Source organism: Dreissena polymorpha, chromosome 3 (assembly GCF_020536995.1).
Source record: "Dreissena polymorpha isolate Duluth1 chromosome 3, UMN_Dpol_1.0, whole genome shotgun sequence".
In the NCBI taxonomy this organism is placed as follows: Eukaryota; Metazoa; Mollusca; class Bivalvia; order Myida; family Dreissenidae; genus Dreissena; species Dreissena polymorpha.
The window spans coordinates 67,336,367-67,357,491 of NC_068357.1; the positions used below are offsets into that span (position 1 = coordinate 67,336,367).

Sequence of the window (21,125 nt, forward strand, 5' to 3'; positions counted from 1 at the left end):
TAAATGCCCAAGCATATTATATGAGTTATAAAACGCGATTACAATGATACGAGTATGTTAAAAAACATATTCAAATTAACGAGTTATATCAAACAATGAATTTTTCCGTTTGACCATGAGGCAATGTTTCTTGTTTGCTTCTTTAAACTATTAACCACTCAGCCTGAAATTATTTTGTTCGTGGGTGACATGTCGCAGGCGACGTTATACCGATACAAACTGTTAAATAAAGCTAAATAATGTTCCAATAATGGATTGAAAATCTTTATGATTGAATCCTTTAAATGCGCAAACATGGTCAACATGCATTAAAGTATTGACAAACAAACTGGGTTCCATGTTTATTTTCGCCAGTTGTTGCATTAGATAAGATGCTTCGATTCAAGTCAGTAAATCGACTGTTAACCTCATCGTTTTTTCTAAATAAAATTCTCATCTGAGTCTTCTCGGCAATCGACATAGTACTTTTGTTTTATTTAAATGCTTAAACTCTCTATCTGTGCACTTGTGTTAGTCGTATATGTAGACCTGTTTGCTGTAGCAGCACACGAACATGGATCTTTTAAAACATTATTCAAGGTTTGTTTTATAAGCATACCCGTCTTACAGTCACTAATATAGATGTCATTATCAAGCGCTCCGCTTGTTTCGATCTTGTAACAACCGCCATCTAGATTGTCCTTATCCGAGCAGACATATCTTTGGTAACTATTTACATCCCCTTGGGGTTCTGATTGATTCAATACATTTCCACTGTGTTCGGTGTTTGGAAGGGTAATATTCGACATCTGTTCTGGATGTGTGACATATTCTGTGTATACTGCGCCAGCATGTAAATCTTCATCCATAACTGCAAGATGGTAAGCCGTTTTAAAACTATTGTCTCTGATTGTTGAAGAATGTTTTTACAGAACAGCGACACAATTTTCATTGCGAGATGACCCCTGATCAATAGCAACTTCAAACGTGTATGCTGGTGTTGATTTCAAACAAAAGTGTTGTTCATATTTCATAGGGCCTTGCTCGTTCCATATTGCACTTCCAGCAATCTCTGGATCTCTTTCAGGAGTACCTTTACTCGTGTAACAGCAAACCGTACAATCTTCATTCAAACAAAAACACGCTCCGTCTTGAGCCGTTTCCACATTCGTACCAGTCAATGAATGATTTAAGATATTTAATGCTTTCAGCTTGATCTGTAATTACATATATTGTTTTGATTTATTACATATACATGTTTTCATGTACGACTATGCACATGTTAGAATTCTAAGTCAATTGTGCGCGCAACATAGGTGTATACTATTTAGTTTTAACTGTTAAATATAAGCGCGTTTACCATTAATGAAGACTTTTCATCTTGTTGTTCCAACCCATCTTCTTCAGCTGATGAACACGAATCAAAGTTCCTCGGACGTGGAATACAAGGTAAGTGGATTGGATGTTCAAGTCTGTCTTCAACATTTCCATTTTCGTCGTCTCTCCAAATCGAATTGATGTTCGCCTAAAATAAAAGACTTATTTTAACTTCATGTAGTCATAATAGATTTTTTTAGAATAAAATATATTGCAACAAAATAAATTAAAGAACACGATGAAACAAATATATGCTCACATGTGTGAGAGACATGATAATGTTTTGTTATGCTATTACAAATATTGGGCCGTCATCCGATGTTATTATTTTTATATTAAAGGATATATGCTATCCGATTAAAATTTACCTCAAACGAAGGTCTTGCACAGTTATCGTGAGTGTATGTTGTGATAGCATGGTTAGGCATGTCATTACACGCTACCATGCTGTAATCGCCAATGTAGGCAGGTTGACAACGTTTGGAATTCAGTGAATGAGCGTTGTCGCCCACTAGTTGAACAGAAGTTTCGCACGACTGACATAGCACACTTTCGTCTGAGCAGTCGTCCACTAGTGTTGTATTCGAATCAGTCTAGAATATATATAAAACAATCATACAGTGGAATGCATAAAACAATCTTATTATACTTAATGGCGATTAAACACTTATGAGCTTATGCAAAACCGCCTAGACCTACGTTTAAGAAGATTTTGATCGCGCTGATTTTCAAATTATTTCAATATATAAGATTGAAAGAGAAAGATTTTTCAATCTCCAAATAATAATACTACACATTTTAACACCACTACAAATAAAAATTAACAATTACCTCAATTTCTGTCAAAACAGTGCCGTTATCCGATGAAGGTGTGGAGTCTGTAGATACGACCATGTTTTCTGGTTGTTCACAAACTGGAAAAGATGAATATGATGAAAAATGTATCTTGTAAAGAATCAATTGTATTGGATATTGGAATAACTTAGTAAATATAATATTTCAAAGCATGTTTGGAAATTACAATGAGTCATACACAAATACAATATATTGTATATTGTATTTTATATTTGAATTAAAATTAGTCGAAATTATCGATACTGAATAAGAAACTATACAATATTACACATGTTTTTTATATTAAATTTGATTGCATAAACCTCTCACCTGTTTGCCATCCCAAGTGACTCTAAAATATCGAAATAGAAAAAAGTCATTAATGTGGTCTGGATTTTGTTGTATTATGGTATAATGCTTACATATATATTGAATTTCACACAATCACTGATATTTCTTAAGTTTCACTTACTTGTTAATGGATATTTTCTGTTTTTGTAATATACAATACGTGCATAAGCAAGGGTCAAATGCGATCTTTCTTAAAGTGATGCGCTCTCTTTTAATATGTACACACCCTTTCTCAAAGATAAAGTTACACTGGGTCTAAATTGAAGTTTGATGTCATCAATATGAATCACATGTCGGCCATGCTATATCTTCATACATGACTATTCACGCCATCGTACTAAACTGATCGTTATGTAACAAGTTTGTCTAAAAAAATGCATAATACTTACTGTTGTGATGTCTGTTTTTCTTTTCACATAGTTCTTTATCTTTGGCAAGGCTTTCCGTAACCTGAAATATAATAGCTTTACTAAGTTTTATACAATAGTACATTGAACAGCATAGCACAACATATAAGAAAGAAGTAAGAAGGAAAACATAGTTATTTACATGATTTTTGACGTAATACGCCATACAAGTAAAATACTGTGTCATTTTTACACTGCATTTTTATTTCTGGATTATTTTGTTATGTTTCCGCATATCGAACAAAGTTCTGTATACATGAACAACGATGGTTTTATGGATCTTTGAACAAACATTTATCCAGCACACTTATGCAAGTTTTCAATTCAACTATCTATTATCGTCAACTTACAGACAGCCCATTAAAAGTACGAACATTCCCACAATAAATGCTCCAACAATGCCAACCAACAGTGACGATATGGACCCTGAAAACATAATACAATAATGACATTTATGTTGTTGATATAAGCCCTGCACATAATGTTAGGGACTGGGCGTTCCTAAAGTTGAATATGTTCTTATCGCTATGAATAGATTTGTAGCAATATTAGTAAACAAATATTTATATTTACTATATTGAACAGATATGCTTATTTACTATACTTTGGAAAAATAGTCTTAATCAAGCGAAAACAAAAACAATATATACAATGACTTAATACGATTTGATTTTGAAATTATTATGCGCTAAAGCTACCTTCGGGAAGCTGCAGAACAAACGGTATGCCGTACAATCCTGACCCTACGTGGTTAACTCCTCGTACGCACACAACATTCGTTGCACCTGACTTTAATTGAGCTATGGTTATTTCTGACTTCAAGAAGTTTGCTGTATAATTAGCTGGTGGTTTTTCTGTAAATAATAAATCATACATGGATATCAACACAGTTTTTAGTTGCTTTAGTTTTTTTAAAAACTCTGTCTGAGTTCAACAAGTATATGCTGAGGGTATGTTTGTTGTTAAATGCGACATATCAAACATATATACTGGCGCCAAAACTTTTTTTTTTGTTCTTACAGTTAGAATTTTAGGAGCTTTGTTCTATGATGATATCAATATGACTTGCTCACTGAACACGGTACGAAGACTGATTCTAACATAAATACTGACCTAAAGGACAAGCCGAACCAGGGGTGGTAACTTCGCTGTAAATCACTTGATATGCGCTAGGTTTACCCCCTTGATTAACCTGTGGGAACTCGTGATTCAATATCTTGACCGTCATCGATGTCTTGGCATCCGTAGATATTGAAACTTGGTAATTTAGCTGTGCCGGCACTGCAAGTCATTGAATATTATTTCGATGGCATTCATATGCTACACATTTTGTATTGGTAAATAACCGTCTATTTTTTACAACAAGGTATTTGCACTGCCATTTTTTTTCAACAAGGTATTTGCACTGCCAATAAATGCAATTGAACAGAAAACTGATAGCATGCTTTTGTTCACGAATATAATGACAGTTGTATTTGAACATAATCACTACTGTTCTTATTTAGATAACACTAAATAAATGAGTTCATACAAAATATCAATTTCATTCTGTGAAAAGTTTATTTCTATCTTATTGATTGTTGCATGTTTTGTCTTATTATATCGTCTCATAAATTATTCATGAAATACAATGTGAACAATTTTACTTGCAAACGAGTTATTATCTTGACGTGAGCTCTTGGTTTATTTAAAGCCAGTCTCATTTTTTAATTATTCAACTTTGCGATGTAGCCAATGAAGTAATTACTATTCGTCATAACGCATACCAAACCATTTATTTGTGCACAAGTACAGAATAACTTACAAGCATTGTAGTGTCCATAGCGATATTTGTCCCACACCATGCCCCCAGTACCATTACTGGTTGCTATGGAGACAGCATAGCGCATGCCTGAGACAGCATAGCGCATTCCTGATGAGTCACCAGTATTGTGAAGCCAGTGATGGACCGAGCCGTTACAAAGTCCGTCTATTGTGCCATTCATCTTCCAATTTAAAGTCTGAAACAAGTTGTGATACAACAAACCTAAGTTAAACTATATTTACAATACGTTGACTGCAGTCTTTGTTTTTTTTTTTCTATTTCAGCTATTCAAAAAGAGGAAATATTAACTTGCTGCTGTTAAATTGTAACAGTTTTTTATTGCTTGATCGAAAATGGAAAGGTCGCTTTAATACACACATTTTATTTTATTTGAATGTTTTAAATAACACAAGTATTTTGTATTAATATGGACATTTGCAAGCACGTTAAAAGTCGCACATAAAAAATCAATTTCAACGAACGTCATGATAAATATTTATTGATAAAATAATAAACTTACACTCTATTTGAAACAGCACAAAACAAATTTCAAAATTAGTGTGTGCAGTCTATTCGTAATAAAGACAAATTCGCCAAGCCTGTGATAAAACGTATGCGGAAAACTCATATGAATCAATTATTGAATATTATTGGAATTTAAAAAAATATTTACAAGGGTGCATGTATAAACGTTGCAACTCTTTCTAAACGTATCTTTAATTTCAAACTAGAGCTTTGTCACAGACGTGACGAATACCCCCACATGCCGCATTGACACAGAATATTTTGCATGTTGTCTTCACAAAAAACAGCGGACACCATGCTCAATGTTTAAAACGTATTAAGTGACCCCGTGACATGGTTTTTGACCCTGCATTGCCCATGTTCGAACTTGACCTACACATCATCAAGATACAACTTCTAACCAAGTGTGGTGAAGACCAGATGAAAACTACTTAGAGTTAGAGAGCAGACACCATGCTGAATGTGTAAAACGTACTTAGTGACCATGTGACATAGTTTTTGACCCGGCATGACCCATATTCAAACTTGACCTAGACCATCATTTAGATACACATTCTGACCAAGTTTGGTGAAGATCGGATGAAAAATACTTAAATTAGAGAGCAGACACCATGCTCAATGTTTAAAACGCAATAAGTGACCCCATGACCTAGTTTTTGACCTGCCATGATCCATGTTCGACTTTGGCCTAGACATCATCTAGATACAACGTCTGACCAAGTTTGGTGAAGATCGGATGAAAACTACTTGAATTAGAGAGCGGACACGGACCGACCGACAGACCGACCGATAGACAAGCTCACTCCTATATACCCCCCTAAACTTCGTTTAGTGGGGGTATAATGAAGAGGTATTTTATACTTATCAAAACTAATATAGCATACAAACCTCACAATTAGCAAGTCTAATATCATCACTTTCTCTGTGGGATTTGCACCAGTAATATGTGACGTTGGAGATGGCATTACAAAAGTCACTTGGTGGTGACCATTCCAATATTACGCCGTCACTCGCTTCCTGAACAATCACAACATCTACTCGAGCTCTGGATGCTAAAAATACAGATGTCGATTTATGTTATAGATAAATAATATATAACTTCCTAAATACGTTTCACAAATGTGATTTGTTTACCAGTCAGAACACATCGTAAACGTCTTGCAAACCCAACTTTGCATAGAAATAGACGCATTGTTTGTGCGAAGATGCAATCCTTAAAATTCACTCATTTCGTAAATTAATAAAAACAATAATCAATTATGTATTCAGCTTAATCCGTCGTGTAGTCACGTTTTCATAAGACACTTTGAAACATAATGGGGTTGTACCTTTCTTCCAAGGCCCCCACGTCACGTTAGAAGATCTAGGAGATTCACCACCAACATCGTTGACCATCCGCACATTCACAAAGTAATCGCCTAATCTGTTCAAACACGTTGTTAAGAACGGTGTCATCGACGTGCTTGTTGTTATAGTTTTCGAGTTTTCTATGTTGATCTTGTAGCTATCGTTCTTTCCCCGCAAGTATTTGACGTGGGGATTCTAAAAAAGCATTGTGAAAATCTAAGATAGAACGCACTTTGAATTAAGGTATACGTGCAAATGTAAAACACGTGCTGATGACTTACTGACGGATCTTTAATGCATAATTTTCTCGCTATTTTATCAGCATCTGCGTCATCAGGACTCTCTTATTTGCAGCATGCTAGACATTGTTAACGGCGACAGATCGTTAGGCACAAATAACACATGGATAAACACGGATAACTTAGCGATATCAATTACAACCTACTTAAAAATAACTACATTAATTACGGTTTAATTATTTTAACCTATATTCGTAAAGTGCTAGTTTTATTGCTCCATTTCAATGTTCTTTTCCACATTTACCTTCCAGTAGAATGTCACATTTACAAAGTCCTTCTCACAGCTTTGCCCGACCTCGTTCACAACAAAGCCCCCATCTGCCATAGTAGGAGCCTCTGTCGGAGCTACAACAGGCCAACGCGGTATTAGTGTACTTATAAAAGTAAGGTGCATTCAATGTCAACATTAAGTATTGTTGCAGACCTTTAGGATATTAATTCTACTTGTGGAAAGAAAATATATATACATTGCTTCCATTTATTGCTATATAACTTTTTGATATGCTGTTTCACTAAACAAAAATAGGGATCTGAACACTTTAAGTTTATAATGAAAATTTGTATATTCATGTTGATGCCAATCATGTCTTGTTTCATACGTGTCACCACCCTATTTACCTGTGGCAGGAGTGCTGACGGCCACCACCCTATTTACCTCTGGCAGGAGTGTTGACTGTTAGCACAACTGTTACTGTACCCTATTTACCTGTGGCATGGGTGCTGACTGTCACCATCCTATATACCTCTGGCAGGAATGCTGACTGTCACCACCCTATTTACCTCTGGCAGGAGTGCTGACTGTTAGCACAACTGTCACTGTACCCTATTTTCCTGTGGCAGGAGTGCTGACTGTCGTCACCCTATTTACCTCTGGCAGGAGTGCTGATTGTCACCACCCTATTTACATCTGGCAGGAGTGCTGACTGTTAGCACAACTGTCACTGTACCCTATTTACCTATGGCAGGAGTGCTGACTGTCACCAACATATTTACCTGTGGCAGGGGTGCTGACTGTCACTGCACCCTAATTACCTCTGTAAGGTGTGCTGATTATCATTGTACCCTATTTGCATGTGGCAGGAGTGCTGACTATCACCACCCTACTTGCCTCTGGCAGGAGTGCTGTTACTGTACCCTATTTACCTGTGGCAGGAGTTCTGACTGTCACTGTACACTATTTATCCCTAGCAAGGGTGCTGACTGTCACTGTACTCTATTTACCTCTATCAGGTGTGCTGATTGTCACTGTACCCTATTTACCTCTGGCAGGAATTCCGACTGTCAATGTACCCTATTTACCCATAGCAGGAGTGCTGCCTGTCACTGTACCCTATTTACCCAAAGCAGGGGTGCTGACTTTCACTGTACCCTATACCCCTAGCAGGAGTTCTGACTGTCACTGTACCCTATTTACCCCTAGCACCCTCTGTACATGTGGATGGAGTGCTGACGGTCACCACCCTATTTACCTCTGGCAGGAGTGCTGACTGTCACCACCCTACTTACCTGTGGCAGAAGTGCTGACTGTCACCACCCTACGTACCTCTGGCAGGATTGCTGTCTGTCACTGTACCATATTTACCTCTGACAGAATTACTGAATGTCACTGTACCCTTTTTACCTCTGGCAGAAGTGCTGACAGTCACCACCCTATTTACCTGTGACAGGAGTGCTGACTGCCAATGTACCCTATTTACATCTGACAGGGGTGCTGTCACTGTACCCTATTTAACTGTGACAGGAGTGCTGACTGTCAATGTACCTTATTTACATCTGGCAGGAGTGCTGTCACTGTACCCAATTACCTGTAGCAGGAGTGCTGAATGTCACCACCCTATTTACCTCTGGCAGATGTGCTGTCATTGTACCATATTTACCTGTGGCAGGAGTGCGCTGACTGTTACCACCCTATTTACCTGTGGCAGGGGTGCTGACTGTCACTGTACCCTAATTACCTCTGGCAGGAGTGCTGTCACTGTACCCTATTTACATGTGACAGGAGTTCTGACTGTCACTGTACCCTATTTGCCCTTAGATGGGTGCTGACTGTCACTGTACCCTATTTACCTCTGTCAGGTGTGCTGACTGTCACTGTACCCTATTTACCTCTGGCAGGAATTCTGACTGTTACTGTACCATATTTTCCCCTAGCAGGAGTGCTGCCTGTCACTGCACCCTATTTACCCCTAGCAGTGATGCTGACTGTCACTGTACCCTATTTACCCCTAGCAGGAGTTCTGACTGTCACTGTACCCTATTTACCCCTAGCAGGAGTGCTGACTGTTACTGTACCCTATTTACCCATGGCAGGAGTGCTTACTGTCACTGTACCCTATTTACACATAGCAGGAGTTCTGAATGTCACTGTACCCTATTTACCCCTAGCAGGAGTGCTGACTGTCACTGTAAGCTATTTACCTCTGGAAGGAATGCTGATTGTCACTGTACCCTATTTACCCCCAGCAGAAGTGCTGACTGTCACTGTACCCTATTTACCTCTGTCAGGTGTGCTGACTGTCACTGTACTTTTTTTACCCCTGGCAGGAGTGCTGACTGTCACCACCCTATTTACCTCTGGCAGGAGTGCTGACTATCACTGAAGCCTATTTACCCCTGGCAGGAGTGCTGACTGTCACCACCCTTTTTACCTCTGACAGGAATTCTGACTCTCACTGTACCCTATTTACCTCTGGCAGAAGTGCTGACTGTCACTGAAGCCTATTTACCTGTGGTAGGAGTGCTGACTGTCACTGTACCCTATTTACCTCTGGCAGGATTGCTGTCTGTAACTGTACCATATTTACCTCTGACAGAAGTACTGACTTTCACTGTGCCCTATTTACCTCTGACAGGAGTACTTTTTTTACCCCTGGCAGGAGTGCTTACTGTCACCACCCTATGTACCTCTGGCAGGATTGTTGACTGTCACTGTACCATATTTACCTCTGACAGGAGTACTGACTGTCACCGTACCCTATTTACCTCTAGCAGAAGTGTTGACTGTCACCACCCTATGTACCTCTGGCAGGATTGCTGACTGTCACTGTACCATATTTACCTCTGACAGGAGTACTGACTGTCACTGTACCATATTTACCTGTGGTAGTAGTGCTGACTGTCACAACCCTATGTACCTCTGGCAGGATTGCTGACTGTCACTGTACCATATTTACCTCTGACAGGAGTACTGACTGTCACTGTACCATATTTACCTGTGGCAGGAGTGCTGACTGACACCACCCTATTTACCTGTGGCAGGAGTGCTGACTCTCACCACCCTATTTACCTCTAGCAGGACAGCTGACTGTCACTGTACCATATTTACCTCTGACAGGAGTGCTGACTGTCACCGTACCCTATTTACCTCTAGCAGAAGTGCTGACTGTCACCACCCTATTTACCTCTTGCAGGATTGCTGACTGTCACTGTACCATATTTACCTCTGACAGGAGTACTGACTGTCACTGTACCATATTTACATGTGGCAGGGTAGCTAACTGTCACCACCCTATTTACCTGTGGCAGGACAGCTGACTGTCACGGTATCATTTCACCAATGGCAGGGGTGCTGACTGTCACTAACCCTTTTACCTCTGGCAGGAGTGCTTATTTTCACCACCCTATTTACCTGTGGCATTGGTGTTGAATGTCTCTGTTTCTGGGTCACTCCAGTAAAGATCTGACGGAGCCTGTGAAGGTTTCACCTGCACAGTCACTGTGTAGTTGGCGTTCCCTAGCAACATGCTAACGTTGTAACGAAAGTCGTTTAATGTACACGATACACCCAGACTAGGATTGGATGAATTATTCACTGCGCGGACATAGATCTGAAGAAACAAAATCATTCAGAAGAACATAAAAAACTAGTATGGTATTTCACAGGTGGTTAGCGTGTGGGTATGATATTAATAAGTTAAAACATCATTTTGAAAAATAAAAAAATATAACGAAAAGTCATCTCTGAAAAAAATCACATTCAAACGTATATATAACAAGGTATTCAACTCAAAACGTCCCGAAAACGGATGCATCGCTTTGAACAGCCAGAACTTAATTAATTGGGCAGCGAGTTGTGTATCGTGTTATTTCTTAAAATTTGACCCATCATTTGTAGAACTATTACAATATATGTACATTTACAGAAAGGATATTCATTTCTGCGTTGAATAAGATCAAGTTCATGGAAATCGCTGCACAATTAACGAAGTTCTGGTTGTTCAAAGCGATGCACCCTGTTTTCGGATGATTTTGAGTTTGATACCTTGCTATATATATATATATTATATATATATATATATATATATATATATATATATATATATATATATATATATAGTAATTGTTTTCAGAAAAGTTGCTTCTTTATTATAATTTGATTAATTTTCATTCAAAATGATGTTTTTACTAATCAATACCATATCCACCCGCTAACCAACTGTGTGATATTTTTTTTTTCTGATTCTGTATAACAATATATGTTATATAATTTTTCATGACTATTTTTTACTTTGCCAGTTGAATGCCACATGTAACTTATTTTGCATATACACATTACATATTAAAGCATCATTTGCGGATCATGATAATATGATTGTGATATTATTGCTTAAAACAAAATATGGGGTTAACAAACGATAAAACATCACTGATAAAGCACAAGTAAATATAAACATTTTTGTTTACTTCAGGGCAGCTGATAAAGCTTTTCTAAACGACCGACGTATGATTGTTACAGCAGTCGCCCTAGCTTTCTTACCGTCCTGTTGTCCCAAACATGCCTGTCTTGTAAGCGTATGCGGAAGTCCAGAGGGTCGAAGTCCGTCCTGCTCAGGTAAATCGGGACTTTCCAATTCAACAGCAGCGACGCAATTTCAAGCGTGGCGTTTAACGACCGCACACGACCAGGTTTCACTAAAGTAGATCTTCGTGCATTAGACAGTAAATTAATGTAACCCGATAACATTTTTCTTTTAATCTGGTTGATATGCTGTTAGTTCGGACGAATATGTACGGTATTTAGTTTTGTTAAAGAAATTATAACTTGTTATTAGTATAACATACAATGCCGTACGTATGACAGTCGTAGAAAGGGAATGCCAAACCATTGCTGAAGCAATATCGGGTTGGTAACAAGCACGTTTATTTCTAAGAGAAATACTCGATGTGCAACTGTGAGCATAGTTCACAGTTCATATCAAATGTTAACAAATATCCGAACTGTGTGTCCACAGGTACTTGATTTTTTTTGGTCCTTTTATATATAATGAGCTTATTATATATATAAGGACCAAAAAAAATCAAGTACCTGTGTATGTGTGCATTGTTTGATCTTTATGCTGTTGCATTGTGTTATTCAATACACCTGTGAAATCATCGTTGGATACCTTTTATCGTATTATATATATATATATATATAAAAGGACCAAAACAAGTACCTGTGTGTGCGTCAAGTTCATAGATAATCACTAATATAACAAATATTATTTCATCTGTGTAGAAATCACAGTTCATCTCTGGTTAAAGAAATATTTGTATTATGTGTAGAGCACAGGGAAAAGTCTCAATTTTTACTATATACTATATATATATATACTTGTATGTATAGTATATAGTAAAAAATCGAGACTTTTCCCTGTGGTGTAGAGTTCAGAGTTCACCAGTCTGGGTGTATCGTGTACATTAAATATCTTATCTGAACAAATATTTTAACTGTGTTTAGAATTCATAGTTCATCTCATATATGAACAAATATGCTTCCATGTTTGTAGCATTATCAGTGAATAACTGATGTAAACTAGTATTCTACCACTTGTTTAGAGTTCACATTTCATCTCTTATATGAACAAACTTTCGTACACGATGCTCACAGATCTTTCTTTAGAAAAACTTTTTTTTGCTACAAAGCAAGTCATTTAAGACGCAGAAAAAGTATCGAAACTAAGTAACTAAGTTAAAGTTCGCAGACATAATCAATTCATGCTTTAAACGAGCTAACATGCGTAATATCGCGTAATACATAATGTGTCCGCTATCAAGTATCAAATTATGAAAATAAATAGAAGATAAAATTGTTAATACTTTGTTGTGATATTGTAAACGTGTTGAACATTTAACGCTGGTCATTAAGCTGAATATAGTCAAATGTTACAGGTACCTTATGCGTTATTAAACCCCCATACAAAAACTTCTTAATATTTTAATCCATTTCACATAAGCACCATACCTTATTTTAAGAAACGCCTCCTGGTATATTTTATTGTTGAGCGAGTTATCTTTTTTTTAAACGTCAATTGTTACCTTTTTTCAGTAAAATGACACAATTTATATTTGGTAGTAATATTTAGAGCAGCTTATGCATGAGGATACGTGTTAAAGTGTGTAATAATATTGCTGGTTAACCATATGTACGAATGATGTATAGGAAAGGAAACACCCTGGATCAAGCGCATTTTAAGTGGAATTTTCAGAAATCTTTTCACTTCAATTTTGCGATGTAAAGCATTTGAATATCGGCCTCTAATATTGAGGGTAAGTTGGTTCCTTTTTCCTAGTTCCTTTGCGAATAAGGAATAAGGAACTGTTCCTTATTCCTTATTGAAGCTTAACATATTTGATATAAGGTTTTAAAGAAAAATAAGGCATACAATTCTTAAGTAGATCAAAACAAAATAACTCGATTAAATTTACTTTATGTTTTACGTAACATATTCATGTTTCTTCTTCGCGCTTGCATAGGATTTCTTGTTTTAACCGGACCGATATTTTCTAATTAAAATACTAGCTTCACATCAACAAAACCTAAATCATATTACATTATTTAACATGTATGTGGTATAAAAATTCAATCTTGCACATTTCAACATGTTTGTTTTTATTTATAATCCAGTTCATTTTTCGCGGCTGAATAAGAAAAAAGGAACCAGTTCCTTATTCAAGCCGAATAAAACTTAAACATCATTACTTAAACATCAATGAAGCAATCCTAAATTAACCGCATATAAATGAACATCATTATAGATATATATATATATATATATATATATATATATATATATATATATATATATATATATATATATATATATATATATATATATATATATATACACATATAGGTTGTATATCAAAAAAACTAATTACAATACATGTCTACTTAGTTTTCAGTAATGATAATCAGGGTAATTATTCAGTTTGAATAAGGAATAAGGAACTGGTTCCTTATTCGTTATTCAAATCGAATTAGGAACTGGAATGTTCTGTCTATAAATCAAAAATGAACCAACGAGACGAATAAATCAACGAAAATTCTTGTGAATGTAGGTCGGGTATAAAATATATTAATTGCAGTACATTTCTACATTGTTTTATATAATGATAGAATAGTTCCTTATTCGGTTTTAATACGTAATCTTATTCAAATCGAATAAGGAACTGGCATTTTCTTAACTAACAAATAAATTAATATGAATAAAGGGACGCATAAATCACTGTAAATGTAGGTTGGGAATAATTTTTTTTATTTATTTCCTCCTTTGTTTTAATTCTCTTTGTAATGATAACCTGGTGCCTTTTTCGCGGCTTGACAAGGAAAACGTAGCCAGTTGCACTATCTAAACTTGTGACTGAAAACCACCGAGAACAGCGCTTTTTTATTGGTTACTTTTATGTGATCCAGCCTGGATCTCGTGTCCACATTAAAAGAAAAACCACAAGCGTCAAAACAAAGACCTATAAAATACAAAATGACATGCATATAGATTTGAAGTTAAAATTAAACAATGTCATTTTGCGGTATTTACCTATTGCAGAAGTGCTCACATTCCAATGCCGACTCCAAAACGATGTGTTTTGAGTCTCGACTTTAATACGGATAAGGTAGTGCGACGTGGCGCGGTTAAAGGTCCAGTTAGATCTTTCCATGACGCTGTCCCATGCACACGTGAACGCCGCGAGATTGCATTTCCAAGGAGGCAGCGCCGTCCAATCTCGGAATGGCTTGCTGAAAAACAGAATAACAGCATGGACGTTTAACATGGGATAAAACGATTCAACGTCAATCTTATATAAATCAAATGAGATAACTAGTTGTTTGAAACCTAAATCATTTTATAAGCTGTGCATCTTTTAATAAAACGCATACAAATAACTCATGCATATTATGGATCTGCATCATGATCGGAACGTGCAGATTTAGAAGATAACATTAGAGGTAGTTTTTGCTATTTTAATCTACTAAATCACGTGTCACTTGGAGGTGGCTAGTTTCGCCTTTTGTATTGGTCTTTGGTGAGGAATATTTATATAACTTACATAATGTATCGACGTTACTAGATAATACTATGAGATTTTCAGTTTCAGAGATGGAGGTTTTGAAAACTAAACCCTTAGAACATTTTCCCATCGAACCAATTCATGTGTTTCACGGGTCCCTTTACTATCACATGAAAGTTATTAAGATGGATACAAGGCCGTTATTAAACCGCTGGTGGTTTAGAAGACAACTACATGTATACAATTTTTAATGTCAAATAACCTATAGCCATTGCGGTTTCGGAGGAAACAAAACCACTTTCAATTTGCTTTTAAAGTCTACGCCAACTATTGGGCCCACATCAACGTGAGCTTTGACCGACCCTTGGGTAATGATTACCATCTTGAGGTTGTCACATACGAAACTATTTCATCTTGAAGTAAATTAAGTAAGGAACAATGGACAGATTTTTAATTGCGGGAATGGGACCCCTGTTTACAAATCTTTAAACAATTGGTAAAAAACACACGCATACAATCTCAGATCTTCTTAAAATAAACCAAATACTATCCTGTTCGAAATTTAACACGTACTTGATTATTAATTTATTATACTTTTGCAAAACAGATCTTTTGTAAAAGTTCTAACAAACCAAATGACATACTTATACAGCGATACAGCCAAAAAACAAACTTAAGTTTAAATCATGGTGACTTCACAAGTAAATGAAGACTGCACGATTAAGACGACACAGTATTTAATCCATTTAAGCCTAGTGGACTCTCCAATCCTTCTAAATTGGATCAATTTATTTCAAAAATTGGGGATGTAAATTTATTTCTATATTTAGAATATTTCTATCGGAAATTCCTTTAATCAAACAGCGCAGACCCTGGCCGCATCATGCGGCGTCTCATCTGGGTCTACGCTGTTTGCCAAGGCCTTTTTTCTAGATCTAGCCATGAATGGGTAAATTACCGTGCAATTAAGGATTGAACAAGACCTCACTGATGCCAACGTAATTATCATATTTGTACCGCGAATAAACAATGATAAAAGACAAGCCGATCAGTACAACATTAACAATGAGAATTGTTTCAGCTATACACTAAAGTATAAAGAAACGCGCGTGTGTACGTGCTAATACGTATCGATTCCACGAAAGACACGTCTGTAAATGAAGAAATAAATCAGTTGTAACCGAAACTGTGAAGTGAACTTTTTAAATCAAATGTTATCGAAACTATCAATTTATTTGTTATTTTTTGTGTTTTGTCGTTGTCTTTTAGGTGTAAGTGGGGGGAGGGGTTGTACAGTGTACATTGTACATGTATATCGGCGTGAATAGTGTGCGAAAATTTAATATAGAATATAAAAGCAAACATTTGAAAATAAATATGTATTATTTAAAAGAAGTTTTTGGTTAACATGAAATATCGTGTTCTAAATATTAAAAGCATTCATGTAATATCAACAACAATTTCGCTGGGTTTAAGTGTGAAATACGGTATGTAGTACTTCATTCTCAGTTAGTTTAATAAACGATCTTTTATTCTTGAATAAACGATATTACGTACAGAACGCATATTTTGGGAGTGGAGCTATTACCAAGTATCAAATGACGCGCTATATGGTTGTTAGGAAGATATCTGTTACGATTTTAGCGATGTTATTCAGTTTGTAGCCAGGACTATTACCTGATCGGATGATATACGAATCGATAAGATCTGAGGCGATTTTTTACGATACGATACGATCAGATTTGATGACCCAGATTGACATTTTTAAATAGTTGATCATGTAAATCGTGGATTATTTTTTACTGTTCGTAATTAATAAAAAAAATCAATGATTAAGCCGATTGAAAAAATGAGCCTTGTTCTGAGAAAACTGGTGTTAATGCATGTGCGTAAAGTGTCGTCCCAGATTAGCCTGTGTAGTCCGCACAGGCTAATCAGGGACGACACTTTCCACCAAAATTGGATTTTTGCTAAGAAGAGACTTCATTTAAACGAAAAATGTCATTAAAGCGGAAAGTGTCGTCCCTGATTAGCCTGTGCCAACTGCACAGGCTAAACTGGGACGACACTTTACGCACATGCATTATGCCCATTTTTCTCAGAACGCGACTCAAATTGTTTTAAGATCCGAAAATACTCGAACCGATCATCTAAAATCACCACTAGAACTTCCCGATAAAGACTGATAAATAAATAGCGTAAACATAATCGTGATTAAGACTTTAATCGTGGAACACATTCTTATAGTCGTAACCGAGCATAAGCAATCGCGCTCATTTCATAGAGACGACAGTGTTAAATGATGAGTTTATGTATTTGTTTATCCAAAGACATAGGTTATTCATTACAACATTATGAACAGTTGTGATATGTCCATTTTTTTTATTTTTTTTAGAAGTTGTGCAATTATTAATAAACTATCCCGCCATGAGTTTCCTCTACCATGTAGGTCGTGTCTTCGTGGTGGATATGGTGTCCGCATAGCGATCGAGAATTTTCTAGCTGTGATTTTTGTTCAAACTATTTTCGAAATGTTCTCATCATCTTCTTCACACAGGGTTCGACATAGGAAACGGTCCCAAATATTGTTTAATATTCTTGAGGCCTTTGGTTACATCGATTTTACATGAGTACGTTTAAAATACGTAAACAGATCCGCCCGCACCTGCCTGGAGTATGTTACAGCACTTTTACTCCTAACCTAAGTAATTGGCAAGACTCTAAAAGGTTTAAATAAATGTCAGTTTCCTGGTATTTAGTATTACCTGAGAGATTAATATGTGTGTGGAAACCCTATCTGTCCAGTATGTTGACCATTAACCAAGCTCACATGCGCCGGAGCGGCGATATAAGCAGGATTGCCTAAATGAAAAGCCCGTGTGCCAATCATGCAACCACCGCGCGTACAAGATAGCCATCATGGCAATGTGTGCAAGACTTACGTTTGATATTCCATGGTCCAGTTAACCTTACGATCAGCGACTCCTTTACGATCTAGGGAGAAGGAGCATGTAAGATTCTGGAAGTTGTACGATATACACGTCAGATTTTCCGGCTGGTTCAGTGTCACTAAAACAATGCGCAAGTTGATTTAGTAACGACCATGGAGTTCGGAAAAGTTATATGAGCGTCAAGTCATGTGTTTCTGTGTATGAAGTCCAGATATTTCTGTGTATGGGCGTAATTATTATATATTATCACCAGCATAAATATTATATATAATAATAATAATTATTATTATTTTTATAATAATAATAATTATTAAAATAATAATTATACTGATATCATCATCACCATCTTCTTCATCATTTTCATTATTGTTTTTAGTAGCATTATTATTATTTATTTGTTTGCATGGTGTTGTCGATAGTGTATCAAATGGCCAACAAGAATTTCATTTTTCATGGAATTCCGTCTCGGAGAGTTTAAATCCTAATCGATTACACAATATCAATTAATCAATATTGTAGATATATATTAAAACTTTGACTTTTAGTTGTTATCATCATGATCATAATCGTCATTATGATCATCATCGTCATCATCATCATCATCATCATCATCATCATCATCATCATCATCATCATCATCATCATCATCATCATCATCATCATCATCATCATCATCATCATCATCATCATCATCATCATCATCATCATCATCATCATCACCATCATCAATATCATCATCACCATCATCATCAGTATTATTAGTATAAGTAGTAGTAGAATTAGTTGTAGTAGTATCATCATTATTATCATCGTTATTATTATCATCATCGACATTATAATAATTTTATTATAATTATTGTCATTGTTTTAATTATTATTATTATTATTATTATTATTATTATTATTATTTAATTAAAATTCTCTTACTTGAGAGAGCAAATCTATGGTGAAGGATGAAAAGCACAATCCAAACGACAAATATCCGTGGCAGGATAGTTAATTCCATATTCCTATAATCGCGTAGTTTCACATCGTGACACATCGAATACCAAACTGGATTTGTTAAACCAGCGCATACCATACGGGCGGGTATTGAAACCTGATTCGCGTACTTTCGCAATCATATTGCGGGGACTTTGCATATCAAATTGGACTGCGGTTTATAGATGTAATACAAAAGTGTTAGATTCACGTAATTTACTATTTTAAGCGTGTTTATAAATGACTAATTCATACATCAAAATTACAATTGCCTCACAGATAACAAATAGCTTTGTATTTGCAGTACGCATCGACATTTTACGCCTGTTTATATATTTGCAAAAGCTTTCATTTAAGTCAACAAGTTTATAAATAAGTTGAATATTACAAATAAAAAAATATCACATAATTGACGTCTGACATGTTTATGCCTGTGTTAATTTATGTTATATTCATGTTTGCTTGAAAATGGTATATTAGAATCGGATGAGATAAAATTTAATTCAAAAATAGCTCGAAACCAAATTACTCAGTTCTTTTCGTATAATCGCCGGTATTTTCCATATAACCACATTTCTTCTCAGGCTTTATCTACTATAGTAAGATTTAAACACGCTTTCTTTAGAGAAGCCTTTAGTATTGTCAATTTATTATAGCTTTAAATTATTTCGGGGCTTTGTTTAGAAACATGCATGGGCTCAGAAAACTATCAAAATCGGTGCGAACTTAACTTAAATCTTAACACAATTAAAAAAAATGTATAATCTACGTTTACACTTACTGGAACTTGTTACTCATATCTTTAGAGACAAATGCGCGTCATCGATGGTTTTTCCCCTTACTTGCCTATAGACACGTTTTAAAATAATGCATTTCTCTTTTTCGCGGATGTATTTTAATTTTACAATGATAGAGTGGTAATCGTTAAGAAAATACATCCGTGCACTATATTGTTCGATACACGCCTCCGGTGAGATTCAAAGTGACGCTCTCACAACTCGTGCATTTAAATATAAAGTTCAACAACATTTTATACTACCACCTGTATTTCTAAACACGAGAAAAGTGTCTCCAGGCCATTTTTTTTTTAATGACAAAGCGTTTAACAATTAAATATTCTCAGTCAAATGTTTTCTCATCTTAAAAATATATAATAACGTTTTAGCTTTCCATATGCCCATTTCAGTCGAATTTATTAGCATACATTGTACTATTTATATCGAGTACAATTGCGTCTAACTGGATTTTTGTTCATAATCGAACTTAACGTTTTTTACAAAACTTCAACCAACGGGGCAAATTTTACTCAAAAAATTGTTAGCAAAGTGTTTACGGCTGAAGACAAAATGTTACAGATTGCACAATAATTACCTAAATCAATTCCTTATTGATTCATGTGCGACAGCCTGTGACTTGTGTTATTTCCTCGTCTCGCTGTGGCTACATGCATGGTATCTTGCGTTAGTGCACGTATTCTGCTTTGATCAAATGTCTCACTCTGTTTAATATACCGAATTATATGGTGAACTACAGCGTGTCTGTTTGTATTATACCCAACATACTAAGTATTTCTATGGTTGATTGCATAGTAAGATGTTGCGCTGTAGTTTCCATTATTTAACTTCAATATTACTTATGCATTACAGCGTGGTAAAAGAACGAATTTAAAGTGCAATACAGTTTGCATTTGTCCATGTGAAAACTGATACATAAAAAGCACGCAAATCACATAAAAGTAACTGCAATAATTACTTTGCAGAATAATTTCATGAACCAACCTGTGTTACCCTATTATGCCTGTAAATACTCACATAATAAAAATGAAGATTAGACAAGCTAGGCACTAAACCTCAAAACAGTATGAGGTCTGCTTTATATACAAGGTGTGCACTGTTGGTAGTTTCAAATGTATCACACATGAAACATTTTAAGAACAAATATTGCATAAAAAGCTTTATTTTTAGAACGAAACAGTCCGTAGAACGGATTGTGAAAGAAT

General features: G+C 35.8%; 1 protein-coding gene across 1 annotated transcript; it reads right to left on the reverse strand.

Moving 5' to 3' along the window:
* Positions 1–328: 328 nt before the first annotated feature.
* Positions 329–19,186, reverse strand: LOC127874571 (uncharacterized). Its single transcript, XM_052418961.1, has 18 exons — positions 19,073–19,186; positions 18,137–18,263; positions 14,723–14,922; positions 11,680–11,834; positions 10,552–10,750; positions 7,168–7,268; positions 6,606–6,819; positions 6,166–6,329; positions 4,753–4,948; positions 4,062–4,229; positions 3,647–3,802; positions 3,299–3,374; positions 2,931–2,991; positions 2,521–2,542; positions 2,188–2,270; positions 1,725–1,949; positions 1,340–1,504; positions 329–1,196 (listed from the first exon to the last, which is right to left on the reverse strand). The coding sequence occupies exons 1-18, from the start codon at positions 19,149–19,151 to the stop codon at positions 906–908; spliced, it is 2,682 nt and encodes an 893-aa protein (XP_052274921.1). The 5' UTR covers positions 19,152–19,186; the 3' UTR covers positions 329–905.
* Positions 19,187–21,125: the final 1,939 nt, after the last annotated feature.